Here is a 17459-nt window from a genome sequence, read left to right as displayed (position 1 = left end):
TAATCTACAGGCTTCTTAAACTTAACATGTCCAAAATTAACCTCACAAACTCCTCCTATCTAAATACGTCCTAACTTGCATATGGTGTACCCCAGTTTTTTTGCACCAACATTCACCCATGTTACTTCAGTATTTACTACTTTGATTCCTCTCCCTCTCTGTCATTCTGAAGTTGTGCTGTTTTTACTGTGACTTTCTCCTCAATATATCCCCCTTTATCTTCATCTTCTGCTCTGAGTTAGAACATCATCACGTCTCACCTAGACTGCTTCAGCTGTTTTCTAACCAGTTTCCCTAACTCCAGTCTTGATCCCCTCAAGTACATTCTTTACATAATAGAGCATCATATATAAAATAGAAAATTGACCATCTCATTCTCTTACTTAAAACCTGCCACTCCCAGGATGATGTCCAAATTCTTTAGCATGGCATAGGAGGTGTTTCAGGAGTTGATCCCTGCATTCCTCCACATACTCAAATCTTGCCATAACCTTCTTTGTTCTATATTACAACACTGACTTGTCTAAACTTTCCTCCCAAATACCATTCTAGTTCTTGCAACTGCTCACTTGGTTTCCTCTGCCAAGAATGTCCTTCCTTTCTCCCCTCTCCTCCACCTACAATTTGCTTGGCTAAATCCTACTATCTAATAATATGAAAACTAATGCTTAATACTAATAAGAAGCAGTTTTGGTGTTACATCATCTAGGGATGCTTTGTTCAACGTGATCCAAAAGAATGAGTTAGATGTCCCTTCTTTAACTTCCTATAATTATCCATATTTTTAGCATTTCAGTTAATGTTTTTTGTGGTTATCTATCAGTCTTCATCCCCTATTATATTGTTATAGTCTTGAGGACAGAGAATATGCCTTATTAATGTTTGTATCCCCATAACCTCATATAGGGCCATGTACATATTAGGAAGTGAAAAAAAAAAAGTTTGTGAATGGATGAGTTAATACTTCTCTTTCTTCCAACTACAATTTTCCTCCTTCGTGTTCATCTGCAATGTCCCTTGTGTCCCTTCCTCTACTTCTCTATGCCCTCTCTTCTTTCTTCCCATCTAATACATCCTCTTATCCAAGTTCTCCTGTCTCTTTTGGATTTCTTAGTATCTAGGCTTTTTATTTCATCCCATCTTCTCCTGTATCTTCTCATATTTCTAAACTTTTATCTATTTTCATATTCTCTCTCTTTCTTCCAGCCACTCTTCCTGTTATATTATTGCCTCTTCCCCACATTATCCACCCCTTTCCTTCTACATCCTCCTCTTACTTTTATCCACGTTTCCTCTTTTCTCCATTGTACTCTCCTCTCCTCTATTTTATCTTCTCCTCTAGTCTCTCAGCTTCTACTCTATCATTCAACTTTTCTCTAATATATATTTGCTATCCATTCTTTCCTTGGCCATCTACTATTCTCCCAAATTCTCACAGGAAACACATCAGAAATAGCAAATTCGAAGTAATGAGGGGCTAATAAACAGGCAGGTACACTTCTTTTATTCACCACATATTTACCAGGTACATATATTTGAGTTTCATTCTGAAAAACAACAAATACACAAATTTGAAATAGTCACAGAACCTGCACTGAAGGATTTCATTTATCCATTCAATAAATGTTTGCTCAGTTACACAAAATTGACACTTATTAACATGGGAGAGAGCTTCAAGAAGTGACAGCTGACAGCCTAGGAGCAAGCAAATGCATAAAAAGCAAACACAAGAACAAAAATATGCCCTTTTAGTGCTGAAAGAAAGAATCCTATTGCACTGCAAATGCTTTCAAAGGTATCCTTTCTGTCAGCTAATTAAATACCTAATAATTTTAATTATAATAATGAGTCATGAAAATATAAAATTATAGGAGTAGTTCACTGCTGTAGTTAAACCTGGCCTATTCTGACTAGCACATTGTTTATATCTGTGTATATGTTTTTGGAGTTTGTGTATGTATCCTTAGATGCATATGTGCCTGTGTGTTAGTCCATGTGTGTCTTTGAGCATGCATACATTTACATAACATTAACATGTATACCACACATACTTCTGTGTGCCTTTGAATGTACATATGTGCAACTCTGTTTATATGTGTATCTATGATATATACTTGCGAGTATGCATATATGCAATGCATTAGGAAGTACATACCTATATGTGCATTTCTAATCTGTAAACCTGACAGAATTTTCGATGCTATCCTAAGGCATACTGATTTCAACCCAAGTCTTCCTCCCAGGTATATTTTACCCTCCCCACTAAGTGGAAGCCACCACTCTCTGACCTCATCGTGTAGAGGAGGGTTCCATTGTCCACCAGTCGGAGCAGCTTGTTAGGTGTTGTCATATTATGGGCCACTGACTTCTTGCCATTGTGGAAGAAGGTGTCAGGAGTCCAGATCTTACTAGCCAGGAGATTGTTGAGTGGAAGAATCTTCATGGGTCCATCAAATTTCAGTCTCTCATCATGCCAGGTCTGTCGAAAGAATACATCAATGGTGTACTCCTAGGGACAGAGAGAGAGAGAACAGTTTTGAGTAGAGTTCTGTTGAGGGCCCACAGTGCCTTAGCAAATATTGATTACCTTCCAACATTTCCTCTGATGCAGAGAAGCAGCAGTCTATTAACAATAGCTACTGGTGAGTAAGGCAAATGATTTCAATTGAAAAATAATGCCATGGTGATCAATAAGCCCTGAGATAATACATGAACATCAAAGACCAATATAACAATCACCAATACATCAAAACCTTTTATATTTTAACACATTATTTTATTTGCATCACAAAATAACATGCCTGAATTAATATCTTATTATTTTCAATAAATAATGAATTCTTAGAGATAACTAAGAGAAAAACACAGAAATGGAAAAATGTGTAAATGACATGAACAGAAAATTCATGAGATGAATAAAAATTGCTAATAAACAGGAAGAAAATTATCACATTTGTTAATCTAACACAAATTAAAATAACAATAAATGTTTCAGCTTTGGGTAATGGCAGAATTAATTAGGCACACTTAAAACTACTTGAAAGCAAAGGAAGTGACAAAAAGCAGAAAGAAACTAGAGGACAGTTTACCCTTGAAATATAGCCACAGCAATGGGTTAGAATTGTGAGTTTGTGACTTTTTCTTTCTTAAATGTGCTTCCCCCAAACCTAAAATTCCAGTGCCAGAAACCACAACCTTACTGGCTCAAGGGGGCAGAGGAGATATTTCAGAGCTGATAGAGAATATGGAAGTTTTAAGGGTAGGAGTCCTGGAAGCAAGAGAGTTACAGAATGGATGGGACCACAAATCTGGATATAAACTCTTCCCAAATTCCTGGTTGGCTACTACATTTTACTTACATGGGAGAGATACTGAGTCCCAGTGAAAAAAAAAAAAGTACAAACAGAAACAAGAGGGGAGTCTTCCACTAAATGACAGCAGAACTGTCTGGGTGATGTTTGTGAGTTTGCTGCTTTTTTAGACCAAAGGAGTTCCCCAACCATCACAGATCGGGGGGGCAGATATCTAATGCTTCATGGTTTAATATGTCAGAGAATAGAGCTCAGGGCTGAAAGATAAGCTGATAACCTAGGGGGAGGTCCCAGAAGCAAGGGAACCACAGAAAGGGTGAACCCCAAAATTGGAATACAAACTGCTCAAATCCTTGACTGCTAAACTACACAAGGTACAGGGGACACCGTCAGGAAACTAGATTTAAAAAAAAAAAAAGCTTCTGGAAGAAAATTAAAATCCTTTTCTGTAGCTCTTGGTAGTTTGGTAATGGCTTTTAAACTTATAAAATTATCTTCAGATCATGGTTTAGCCATGAAAGCTCCTATATCTAAATCCTGCCTGCTAAAGTTTTTTGCTTTCTTGATTGTGATTGTGAAATTTTATCTCAGACAATTGTACTTTTTGACAAGTGGGGAAAAACAGAAATTACTTGAATAAGGGATTGCCTAACCCACGGCATTGCAAAGATACAGTCTTTATAATGAACATAAATAACAGTTGTGAATATTAAGATGTGATTATCTCTCCCTGTTCTTGTGCTTATTGTGCAAGGGATTTTTTTATTTATAAGATTTAATGTAAAATCAACACTTGCAAATTTTAAATCTGAATGCTGTCTGTTTAATATATTTCTTTTATAGATATTATTGTAACATTTAAAAGGTTTTTCTATCCACTGTCAATTTCAATGGGATAACATTTTTTGCCAAGCTTTTTTTTTTCCTGATTGTTATTTAATGCTCACTAGAATTCAAGAAATTACATTGACCTTACTCAAAGAATTATTTTAGTAAAAAAAATCCTTTGGCTTCACATATCCTGATGGCTTGCAATCATACCTGGAATACAAAATTCTTCCATAACCTAGAAAGCACTTCATAAGATGGTCCTTTCCTTCCTTCCTGACTTTCTCTTTCTCCAGCATATCAAGCACATTCCTGCCTAAGAATAGGGAGATCACATAATTTATTGTCTAAACTGGAAAACTTTGGAAGGTAAGAGGAAGCTTTATCAATTATTATACAAGGAAAACAGGTATAAACCAGGACTGTGTCAGGTGAGAAGCTGGAAATAGAATCCCATATAAATCCAAGATTCTTAAGGGCTCTAACCTCAGAACTAGACAAAATCAGCCACCAAGGCAAAAATTTGAAAAGAAAACTTGTCTAACCAGCATGGATTCTCATTGTGGAGTAGTGATGGGGAAGCATTTCCACTGATATTTGGCACCCACAGACCTAATCTTACATGAGTTCGATGTTCAAATGTACACTGTCTGCATGGTCTGAGACTCGCCTGGTGATAAATTAACATAATAATTGGTGTCAGGATGGGGGTGACACTAGATAGACTTTAAAAACACTTTGGGAGTTACTCCTCCAGGAAAGTAGGTAGAAAGCCAGGAACTGCGTGGACTGGACACCACAGAGCAATCTGACTTTGGGCATACTTCATACAACACTCATGAAAACATGGAACTGCTGAGATCAGCGAAATCTGTAAGTTTTTGCGGCCAGGGGACCCGCGCCCCTCCCTGCCAGGCTCGGTCCCAAGGGAGGAGGGGCTGTCAGCTCCGGGAAGGAGAAGGGAGAACTGCAGTGGCAGCCCTTATCGGAAACTCATTCTACTGATCCAAACTCCAACCATAGATAGACTGATACCAGACACCAGAGAATCTGAGAGCAGCCAGCTCAGCAGAGAAGAGACAGGCATAGAAAAAAAACAACACGAAAAACTCCAAAATAAAAGCGGAGGATTTTTGGAGTTCTGGTGAACATAGAAAGGGGAAGGGCAGAGCTCAGGCCCTGAGGCGCATATGCAAATCCCGAAGAAAAGCTGATCTCTCTGCCCTGTGGACCTTTCCTTAATGGCCCTGGTTGCTTTGTCTGTTAGCATTTCAATAACCCATTAGATCTCTGAGGAGGGCCCTTTTTTTTTAATCCTTTTTTCTTTTTCTAAAACAATTACTCTAAGAAGCCCAATACAGATAGCTTCAAAGACTTGCAATTTGGGCAGGTCAAGTCAAGAGCAAAACTAAGAGAGCTCTGAGACAAAAGGCAATAATCCAGTGGCTGAGAAAATTCACTAAACACCACAACTTCCCAAGAAAAGGGGGGTGTCCGCTCACAGCCACCATCCTGGTGGACAGGAAACACTCCTGCCCATCGCCAGCCCCATAGCCCAGAGCTGCCCCAGACAACCCAGTGTGACGGAAGTGCTTCAAATAACAGGCACACACCACAAAACTGGGCGTGGACATTAGCCTTCCCTGCAACCTCAGCTGATTGTCCCAGAGTTGGGAAGGTGGAGCAGTGTGAATTAACAAAGCCCCATTCAGCCATCATTTCAGCAGACTGGGAGCCTCCCTACACAGCCCAGCAGCCCAGAACTGCCCTGGGGGGATGGCACTCACCTGTGACATAGCACAGTCATCCCTCAACAGAGGACCCGAGGTGCACAGCCTGGAAGAGGGGCCCACTTGCAAGTCTCAGGAGCCATACGCCAATACCAAGGACTTGTGGGTCAGTGGCAGAGACAAACTGTGGCAGGACTGAACTGAAGGATTAGACTATTGCAGCAGCTTTAAAACTCTAGGATCACCAGGGAGATTTGATTGTTAGGGCCACCCCCCCCCTCCCTGACTGCCCAGAAACATGCCCCATATACAGGGCAGGCAACACCAACTACACACGCAAGCTTGGTACACCAATTGGACCCCACAAGACTCACTCCCCCACTCACCAAAAAGGCTAAGCAGGGGAGAACTGGCTTGTGGAGAACAGGTGGCTCGTGGACGCCACCTGCTGGTTAGTTAGAGAAAGTGTACTCCACGAAGCTGTAGATCTGATAAATTAGAGATAAGGACTTCAATTGGTCTACAAATCCTAAAAGAACCCTATCAAGTTCAGCAAATGCCACGAGGCCAAAAACAACAGAAAAATTATAAAGCATATGAAAAAACCAGACGATATGGATAACCCAAGCCCAAGCACCCAAATCAAAAGACCAGAAGAGACACAGCACCTAGAGCAGCTACTCAAAGAACTAAAGATGAACAATGAGACCATAGTATGGGATACAAAGGAAATCAAGAAGACCCCAGAAGAGCATAAAGAAGACATTGCAAGACTAAATAAAAAAATGGATGATCTTATGGAAATTAAAGAAACTGTTGACCAAATTAAAAAGATTCTGGACACTCATAGTACAAGACTAGAGGAAGTTGAACAACGAATCAGTGACCTGGAAGATGACAGAATGGAAAATGAAAGCATAAAAGAAAGAATGGGGAAAAAAATTGAAAAAATCGAAATGGACCTCAGGGATATGATAGATAATATGAAACGTCCGAATATAAGACTCATTGGTGTCCCAGAAGGGGAAGAAAAGGGTAAAGGTCTAGGAAGAGTATTCAAAGAAATTGTTGGGGAAAACTTCCCAAATCTTCTCAACAACATAAATACACAAATCATAAATGCTCAGCGAACTCCAAATACAATAAATCCAAATAAACCCACTCCGAGACATATACTGATCACACTGTCAAACACAGAAGAGAAGGAGCAAGTTCTGAAAGTAGCAAGAGAAAAGCAATTCACCACATACAAAGGAAACAGCATAAGACTAAGTAGTGACTACTCAGCAGCCACCATGGAGGCAAGAAGGCAGTGGCACGATATATTTAAAATTCTGAGTGAGAAAAATTTCGAGCCAAGAATACTTTATCCAGCAAAGCTCTCCTTCAAATTTGAGGGAGAGCTTAAATTTTTCACAGACAAACAAATGCTGAGAGAATTTGCTAACAAGAGACCTGCCCTACTGGAGATAATAAAGGGAACCCTACAGACAGAGAAACAAAGACAGGACAGAGAGACTTGGAGAAAGGTTCAGTACTAAAGAGATTCGGTATGGGTACAATAAAGGATATTAATAGACCGAGGGGAAAAATATGACAAACATAAACCAAAGGATAAGATGGCTGATTCAAGAAATGCCTTCACGGTTATAACGTTGAATGTAAATGGATTAAACTCCCCAATTAAAAGATATAGATTCGCAGAATGGATCAAAAAAAATGAACCATCAATATGTTGCATACAAGAGACTCATCTTAGACACAGGGACACAAAGAAACTGAAAGTGAAAGGATGGAAAAAAATATTTCATGCAAGCTACAGCCAAAAGAAACCAGGTGTAGCAATATTAATCTCAGATAAAATAGACTTCAAATGCAGGGATGTTTTGAGAGACAAAGAAGGCCAATACATACTAATAAAAGGGGCAATTCAACAAGAAGAAATAAGAATCGTAAATGTCTATGCACCCCATCAAGGTGCCACAAAATACATGAGAGAAACACTGGCAAAACTAAAGGAAGCAATTGATGTTTCCACAATAATTGTGGGAGACTTCAACACATCACTCTCTCCTATAGATAGATCAACCAGACAGAAGACCAATAAGGAAATTGAAAACCTAAACAAACTGATAAATGAATTAGATTTAACAGACATATACAGGACATTACATCCCAAATCAACAGGATACACATACTTTTCTAGTGCTCATGGAACTTTCTCCAGAATAGATCATATGCTGGGACATAAAACAAGCCTCAATAAATTTAAAAAGATTGAAATTATTCAAAGCACCTTCTCTGACCACAATGGAATACAATTAGAAGTCAATAACCATCAGAGACTTAGAAAATTCACAAATACCTGGAGGTTAAACAACACACTCCTAAACAATCAGTGGGTTAAAGAAGAAATAGCAAGAGAAATTGCTAAATATATAGAGACGAATGAAAATGAGAACACAACATACCAAAACCTATGGGATGCAGCAAAAGCAGTGCTAAGGGGGAAATTTATAGCACTAAACGCATATATTAAAAAGGAAGAAAGAGCCAAAATCAAAGAACTAATGGATCAACTGAAGAAGCTAGAAAATGAACAGCAAATCAATCCTAAACCAAGTAGAAGAAAAGAAATAACAAGGATTAAAGCAGAAATAAATGACATAGAGAACAAAAAAACAATAGAGAGGATAAATATCACCAAAAGTTGGTTCTTTGAGAAGATCAACAAGATTGACAAGCCCCTAGCTAGACTGACAAAATCAAAAAGAGAGAAGACCCATATAAACAAAATAATGAATGAAAAAGGTGACATAACTGCAGATCCTGAAGAAATTAAAAAAATTATAAGAGGATATTATGAACAACTGTATGGCAACAAACTGGATAATGTAGAAGAAATGGACAATTTCCTGGAAACATATGAACAACCTAGACTGACCAGAGAAGAAATAGAAGACCTCAACCAACCCATCACAAGCAAAGAGATCCAATCAGTCATCAAAAATCTTCCCACAAATAAATGCCCAGGGCCAGATGGCTTCACAGGGGAATTCTACCAAACTTTCCAGAAAGAACTGACACCAATCTTACTCAAACTCTTTCAAAACATTGAAGAAAATGGAACACTACCTAACTCATTTTATGAAGCTAACATCAATCTAATACCAAAACCAGGCAAAGATGCTACAAAAAAGGAAAACTACCGGCCAATCTCCCTAATGAATATAGATGCAAAAATCCTCAACAAAATACTTGCAAATCGAATCCAAAGACACATTAAAGAAATCATACACCATGACCAAGTGGGGTTCATTCCAGGCATGCAAGGATGGTTCAACATAAGAAAAACAATCAATGTATTACAACACATTAAAAACTCGAAAGGGAAAATCAATTGATCATCTCAATAGATGCTGAAAAAGCATTTGACAAAATCCAACATCCCTTTTTGATAAAAACACTTCAAAAGGTAGGAATTGAAGGAAACTTCCTCAACATGATAAAGAGCATATATGAAAAACCCACAGCCAGCATAGTACTCAATGGTGAGAGACTGAAAGCCTTCCCTCTAAGATCAGGAACAAGACAAGGATGCCCGCTGTCACCACTGTTATTCAACATTGTGCTGGAAGTGCTAGCCAGGGCAATCCGGCAAGACAAAGAAATAAAAGGCATCCAAATTGGAAAAGAAGAAGTAAAACTGTCATTGTTTGCAGATGATATGATCTTATATCTGGAAACCCTGAGAAATCGACGATACAGCTACTAGAGCTAATAAACAAATTTAAGAAAGTAGCGGGATACAAGATTAATGCACATAAGTCAGTAATGTTTCTATATGCTAGAAATGAACAAACTGAAGGGACACTCAAGAAAAAGATACCATTTTCAATAGCAACTAAAAAAATCAAGTACCTAGGAATAAACTTAACCAAAGATGTAAAAGACCTATACAAAGAAAACTACATAACTCTACTAAAAGAAATAGAAGGGGACCTTAAAAGATGGAAAAATATTCCATGTTCATGGATAGGAAGACTAAATGTCATTAAGATGTCAATTCTACCCAAACTCATCTACAGATTCAATGCAATCCCAATCAAAATTCCAACAACCTACTTTGCAGACTTGGAAAAGCTAGTTATCAAATTTATTTGGAAAGGGAAGATGCCTCGAATTGCTAAAGACACTCTAAAAAAGAAAAACGAAGTGGGAGGACTTACACTCCCTGACTTTGAAGCTTATTATAAAGCCACAGTTGCCAAAACAGCATGGTACTGGCACAAAGATAGACATATAGATCAATGGAATCGAATTGAGAATTCGGAGATAGACCCTCAGATCTATGGCCGACTGATCTTTGATAAGGCCCCCAAAGTCACTGAACTGAGTCATAATGGTCTTTTCAACAAATGGGGCTGGGAGAGTTGGATATCCATATCCAAAAGAATGAAAGAGGACCCCTACCTCACCCCCTACACAAAAATTAACTCAAAATGGACCAAAGATCTCAATATAAAAGAAAGTACCGGAGGCGGGGCAAGATGGCAGACTGGTGAGCTGTATGTTTTAGTTACTCCTCCAGGAAAGTAGATAAAAAGCCAGGAACTGCGTGGACTGGACACCACAGAGCAATCTGTCTTTGGGCATACTTCATACAACACTCATGAAAACGTGGAACTGCTGAGATCAGCGAAATCTGTAAGTTTTTGCGGCCAGGGGACCCGCGCCCCTCCCTGCCAGGCTCAGTCCCGGGGGAGGAGGGGCTGTCAGCTCCAGGAAGGAGAAGGGAGAATTGCAGTGGCTGCTCTCATCGGAAACTCATTCTACTGATTCAAACTCCAACCATAGATAGACTGAGGCCAGACACCAGAGACTCTGAGAGCAGCCAGCCCAGCAGAGAGGAGACGGGCATAGAAGGAAAACAACACGAGAAGCTCCAAAGTGAAAGCAGAGGATTTTTGGAGTTCTGGTGAACACAGAAAGGGGAAGGGCGGAGATCAGGCCTTGAGGCGCATATGCAAATCCCGAAGCAAGGCTGATCTCTCTGCCCAGGGCACCTTTCCTTAATGGCCCTGGTTGCTTTGTCTATTAGCATTTCAATAACCCATTAGATCTCTGAGGAGGGCCGTTTTTTTTTTTTCTTTTTTTTTTTTAAATCCTTTTTGCTTTTTCTAAAACAATTACTCTAAGAAGCTCAATACAGAAAGCTTCAAAGAATTGAAATTTGGGCACGTCAAGTCAAGAGCAGAACTAAGAGAGCTCTGAGACAAAAGGCAATAATCCAGTGGCTGAGAAAATTCACTAAACAACACAACTTCCCAAGAAAAGGGGGGTGTCCGCTCACAGCCACCATCCTGGTGGACAGGAAACACTCCTGCCCATCGCCAGCCCCATAGCCCAGAGCTGCCCCAGACAACCCAGTGTGACAGAAGTGCTTCAAATAACAGGCACACACCACAAAACTGGGCGTGGACATTAGCCTTCCCTGCAACCTCAGCTGAATGTCCCAGAGCTGGGAAGGGGGAGCAGTGTGAATTAACAGAGCCCCATTCAGCCATCATTTGAGCAGACTGGGAGCCTCCCAACACAGCCCAGCAGCCCAGAACTGCCCTGGGGGGACGGCACTCACCTGTGACATAGCACAGTCATCCCTCAACAGAGGACCCGGGGTGCACAGCCTGGAAGAGGGGCCCACTTGCAAGTCTCAGGAGCCATACGCCAATACCAAAGACTTGTGGGTCAGTGGCAGAGACAAACTGTGGCAGGACTGAACTGAAGGATTAGACTATTGCAGTAGCTTTAAAACTCTAGGATCATCAGGGAGATTTGATTGTTAGGGCCACCCCCCCTCCCCGACTGCCCAGAAACACGCCCCACATACAGGGCAGGCAACACCAACTACACACGCAAGCTTTGGACACCAATTGGGCCCCACAAGACTCACTCCCCCCACTCACCAAAAAGGCTAAGCAGGGGAGATCTGGCTTGTGGAGAACAGGTGGCTCGTGGACGCCACCTGCTGGTTAGTTAGAGAAAGTGTACTCCACGAAGCTGTAGATCTGATAAACTAGAGATAAGGACTTCAACTGGTCTACAAACCCTAAAAGAACCCTATCAAGGACAGCAAATGCCACGAGGCCAAAAACAACAGAAAATTATAAAGCATATGAAAAAACCAGACGATATGGATAACCCAAGCCCAAGCACCCAAATCAAAAGACCAGAAGAGACACACCTAGAGCAGCTACTCAAAGAACTAAAGATGAACAATGAGACCCTAGTACGGGATATGAAGGAAATCAAGAAGACCCTAGAAGAGCATAAAGAAGACATTGCAAGACTAAATAAAAAATGGATGATCTTATGGAAATTAAAGAAACTGTTGACCAAATTAAAAAGATTCTGGACACTCATAGTACAAGACTAGAGGAAGTTGAACAACGAATCAGTGACCTGGAAGATGACAGAATGGAAAATGAAAGCATAAAAGAAAGAATGGGGAAAAAAATTGAAAAACTCGAAATGGACCTCAGGGATATGATAGATAATATGAAGCGTCCGAATATAAGACTCATTGGTGTCCCAGAAGGGGAAGAAAAGGGTAAAGGTCTAGGAAGAGTATTCAAAGAAATTGTTGGGGAAAACTTCCCAAATCTTCTAAACAACATAAATACACAAATCATAAATGCTCAGCGAACTCCAAATAGAATAAATCCAAAAAAAACCCACTCCGAGACATATACTGATCACACTGTCAAACATAGAAGAGAAGGAGCAAGTTCTGAAAGCAGCAAGAGAAAAGCAATTCACCACATACAAAGGAAACAGCATAAGACTAAGTAGTGACTACTCAGCAGCCACCATGGAGGCGAGAAGGCAGTGGCACGATATATTTAAAATTCTGAGAGAGAGGAATTTCCAGCCAAGAATACTTTATCCAGCAAAGCTCTCCTTCAAATTTGAGGGAGAGCTTAAATTTTTCACAGACAAAGAAATGCTGAGAGAATTTGCTAACAAGAGACCTGCCCTACTGGAGATACTAAAGGGAGCCCTACAGACAGAGAAACAAAGACAGGACAGAGAGACTTGGAGAAAGGTTCAGTACTAAAGAGATTCGGTATGGGTACAATAAAGGATATTAATAGAGAGAGGGAAAAATATGGCAAACATAACCCAAAGGATAAGATGGCCGATTCAAGAAATCCCTTCACGGTTTTAACGTTGAATGTAAATGGATTAAACTCCCCAATTAAAAGATATAGATTCGCAGAATGGATCAAAAAAAATGAACCATCAATATGTTGCATACAAGAGACTCATCTTAGACACAGGGACACAAAGAAATTGAAAGTGAAAGGATGGAAAAAAATATTTCATGCAAGCTACAGCCAAAAGAAAGCAGGTGTAGCAATATTAATCTCAGATAAAATAGACTTCAAATGCAGGGATGTTTTGAGAGACAAAGAAGGCCACTACATACTAATAAAAGGGGCAATTCAGCAAGAAGAAATAACAATCGTAAATGTCTATGCACCCAATCAAGGTGCCACAAAATACATGAGAGAAACATTGGCAAAACTAAAGGAAGCAATTGATGTTTCCACAATAATTGTGGGAGACTTCAACACATCACTCTCTCCTATAGATAGATCAACCAGACAGAAGACCAATAAGGAAATTGAAAACCTAAACAATCTGATAAATGAATTAGATTTAACAGACATCTACAGGACATTACATCCCAAATCACCAGGATACACATACTTTTCTAGTGCTCACGGAACTTTCTCCAGAATAGATCATATGCTGGGACATAAAACAAGCCTCAATAAATTTAAAAAGATTGAAATTATTCAAAGCACATTCTCTGACCACAATGGAATACAATTAGAAGTAAATAACCATCAGAGACTTAGAAAATTCACAAATACCTGGAGGTTAAACAACACACTCCTAAACAATCAGTGGGTTAAAGAAGAAATAGCAAGAGAAATTGCTAAATATATAGAGACGAATGAAAATGAGAACACAACATACCAAAACCTATGGGATGCAGCAAAAGCAGTGCTAAGGGGGAAATTTATAGCACTAAACGCATATATTAAAAAGGAAGAAAGAGCCAAAATCAAAGAACTAATGGATCAACTGAAGAAGCTAGAAAATGAACAGCAAACCAATCCTAAACCAAGTAGAAGAAAAGAAATAACAAGGATTAAAGCAGAAATAAATGACATAGAGAACAAAAAAACAATAGAAAGGATAAATATCACCAAAAGTTGGTTCTTTGAGAAGATCAACAAGATTGACAAGCCCCTAGCTAGACTGACAAAATCAAAAAGAGAGAAGACCCATATAAACAAAATAATGAATGAAAAAGGTGACATAACTGCAGATCCTGAAGAAATTAAAAAAATTATAAGAGGATATTATGAACAACTGTATGGCAACAAACTGGATAATGTAGAAGAAATGGACAATTTCCTGGAAACATATGAACAACCTAGACTGACCAGAGAAGAAATAGAAGACCTCAACCAACCCATCACAAGCAAAGAGATCCAATCAGTCATCAAAAATCTTCCCACAAATAAATGCCCAGGGCCAGATGGCTTCACAGGGGAATTCTACCAAACTTTCCAGAAAGAACTGACACCAATCTTACTCAAACTCTTTCAAAACATTGAAAAAAATGGAACACTACCTAACTCATTTTATGAAGCTAACATCAATCTAATACCAAAACCAGGCAAAGATGCTACAAAGAAGGAAAAACTACCGGCCAATCTCCCTAATGAATATAGATGCAAAAATCCTCAACAAAATACTTGCAAATCGAATCCAAAGACACATTAAAAAAATCATACACCATGACCAAGTGGGGTTCATTCCAGGCATGCAAGGATGGTTCAACATCAGAAAAACAATCAATGTATTACAACACATTAAAAACTCGAAAGGGAAAAATCAATTGATCATCTCAATAGATGCTGAAAAAGCATTTGACAAAATCCAACATCCCTTTTTGATAAAAACACTTCAAAAGGTAGGAATTGAAGGAAACTTCCTCAACATGATAAAGAGCATATATGAAAAACCCACAGCCAGCATAGTACTCAATGGTGAGAGACTGAAAGCCTTCCCTCTAAGATCAGGAACAAGACAAGGATGCCCGCTGTCACCACTGTTATTCAACATTGTGCTGGAAGTGCTAGCCAGGGCAATCCGGCAAGACAAAGAAATAAAAGGCATCCAAATTGGAAAAGAAGAAGTAAAACTGTCATTGTTTGCAGATGATATGATCTTATATCTAGAAAACCCTGAGAAATCAACGATACACCTACTAGAGCTAATAAACAAATTTAGCAAAGTAGCGGGATACAAGATTAATGCACATAAGTCAGTAATGTTTCTATATGCTAGAAATGAACAAACTGAAGAGACACTCAAGAAAAGATACCATTTTCAATAGCAACTAAAAAAATCAAGTACCTAGGAATCAACTTAACCAAAGATGTAAAAGACCTATACAAAGAAAACTACATAACTCTACTAAAAGAAATAGAAGGGGACCTTAAAAGATGGAAAAATATTCCATGTTCATGGATAGGAAGGCTAAATGTCATTAAGATGTCAATTCTACCCAAACTCATCTACAGATTCAATGCAATCCCAATCAAAATTCCAACAACCTACTTTGCAGACTTGGAAAAGCTAGTTATCAAATTTATTTGGAAAGGGAAGATGCCTTGAATTGCTAAAGACACTCTAAAAAAGAAAAACGAAGTGGGAGGACTTACACTCCCTGACTTTGAAGCTTATTATAAAGCCACAGTTGCCAAGACAGCATGGTACTGGCACAAAGATAGACATATAGATCAATGGAATCGAATTGAGAATTCAGAGATAGACCCTCAGATCTATGGCCGACTGATCTTTGATAAGGCCCCCAAAGTCACCGAACTGAGCCATAATGGTCTTTTCAACAAATGGGGCTGGGAGAGTTGGATATCCATATCCAAAAGAATGAAAGAGGACCCCTACCTCACCCCCTACACAAAAATTAACTCAAAATGGACCAAAGATCTCAATATAAAAGAAAGTACCATAAAACTCCTAGAAGATAATGTAGGAAAACATCTTCAAGACCTTGTATTAGGAGGCCACTTCCTAGACTTTACACCCAAAGCACAAGCAACAAAAGAGAAAATAGATAAATGGGAACTCCTCAAGCTTAGAAGTTTCTGCACCTCAAAGGAATTTCTCAAAAAGGTAAAGAGGCAGCCAACTCAATGGGAAAAAATTTTTGGAAACCATGTATCTGACAAAAGACTGATATCTTGCATATACAAAGAAATCCTACAACTCAATGACAATAGTACAGACAGCCCAATTATAAAATGGGCAAAAGATATGAAAAGACAGTTCTCTGAAGAGGAAATACAAATGACCAAGAAACACATGAAAAAATGTTCAGCTTCACTAGCTATTAGAGAGATGCAAATTAAGACCACAATGAGATACCATCTAACACCGGTTAGAATGGCTGCCATTAAACAAACAGGAAACTACAAATGCTGGAGGGGATGTGGAGAAATTGGAACTCTTATTCATTGTTGGTGGGACTGTATAATGGTTCAGCCACTCTGGAAGTCAGTCTGGCAGTTCCTTAGAAAACTAGATATAGAGCTACCATTCGATCCAGCGATTGCACTCCTCGGTATATACCCGGAAGATCGGAAAGCAGTGACACGAACAGATATCTGCACGCCAATGTTCATAGCAGCATTATTCACAATTGCCAAGAGATGGAAACAACCCAAATGTCCTTCAACAGATGAGTGGATAAATAAAATGTGGTATATACACACGATGGAATACTACGCGGCAGTAAGAAGGAACGATCTGGTGAAACATATGACAACATGGATGAACCTTGAAGACATAATGCTGAGCGAAATAAGCCAGGCACAAAAAGAGAAATATTATATGCTACCACTAATGTGAACTTTGAAAAATGTAAAACAAATGGTTTATAATGTAGAATGTAGGGGAACTAGCAGTAGAGAGCAATTAAGGAAGGGGGAACAATAATCCAGGAAGAACAGATAAGCTATTTAACGTTCTGGGGATGCCCAGAAATGACTATGGTCTGTTAATTTCTGATGGTTGTAGTAGGAACAAGTTCACTGAAATGTTGCTATATTATGTAACTTTCTTGGGGTAAAGTAGGAACATGTTGGAAGTTAAGCAGTTATCTTAGGTTAGTTGTCTTTTTCTTACTCCCTTGCTATGGTCTCTTTGAAATGCTCTTTTATTGTATGTTTGTTTTCTTTTTAACTTTTTTTTCATACAGGTGATTTGAAAAAAGAAGGGAAAGTTAAAAAAAAAAAAAAAAAAAAAAAAAAGAAAAAAGAAAAACAAGGGGAAAAAAAAAAAAAAAAAAGATGTAGTGCCCCCTTGAGGAGCCTGTGGAGAATGCAGGGGTATTCGCCTACCCCACCTCCATGGTTGCTAACATGACCACAGACATAGGGGACTGGTGGTTTGATGGGTTGAGCCCTCTACCATAAGTTTTACCCTT

The 17459-nt window shown here is 39.1% G+C and overlaps 1 protein-coding gene across 2 annotated transcripts in view; it reads right to left on the bottom strand.

Moving 5' to 3' along the window:
• GABRA3 (gamma-aminobutyric acid type A receptor subunit alpha3) overlaps window positions 1–17459 on the bottom strand; it is a 406943-nt gene that overhangs the window by 85158 nt on the left and 304326 nt on the right. For both annotated transcript variants that reach the window (XM_037822441.1, XM_037822442.1), the window contains exon 5: window positions 2289–2509. In XM_037822441.1, coding sequence (XP_037678369.1) covers window positions 2289–2509 — 221 coding nt within the window. The remainder of the gene's footprint in view (window positions 1–2288; window positions 2510–17459) is intronic.

Source organism: Choloepus didactylus, chromosome X (genome assembly GCF_015220235.1).
Source record: "Choloepus didactylus isolate mChoDid1 chromosome X, mChoDid1.pri, whole genome shotgun sequence".
In the NCBI taxonomy this organism is placed as follows: Eukaryota; Metazoa; Chordata; class Mammalia; order Pilosa; family Megalonychidae; genus Choloepus; species Choloepus didactylus.
Note: the sequence above shows the minus strand (reverse complement) of the source record. Positions and strands in the feature narration are given on the sequence as shown.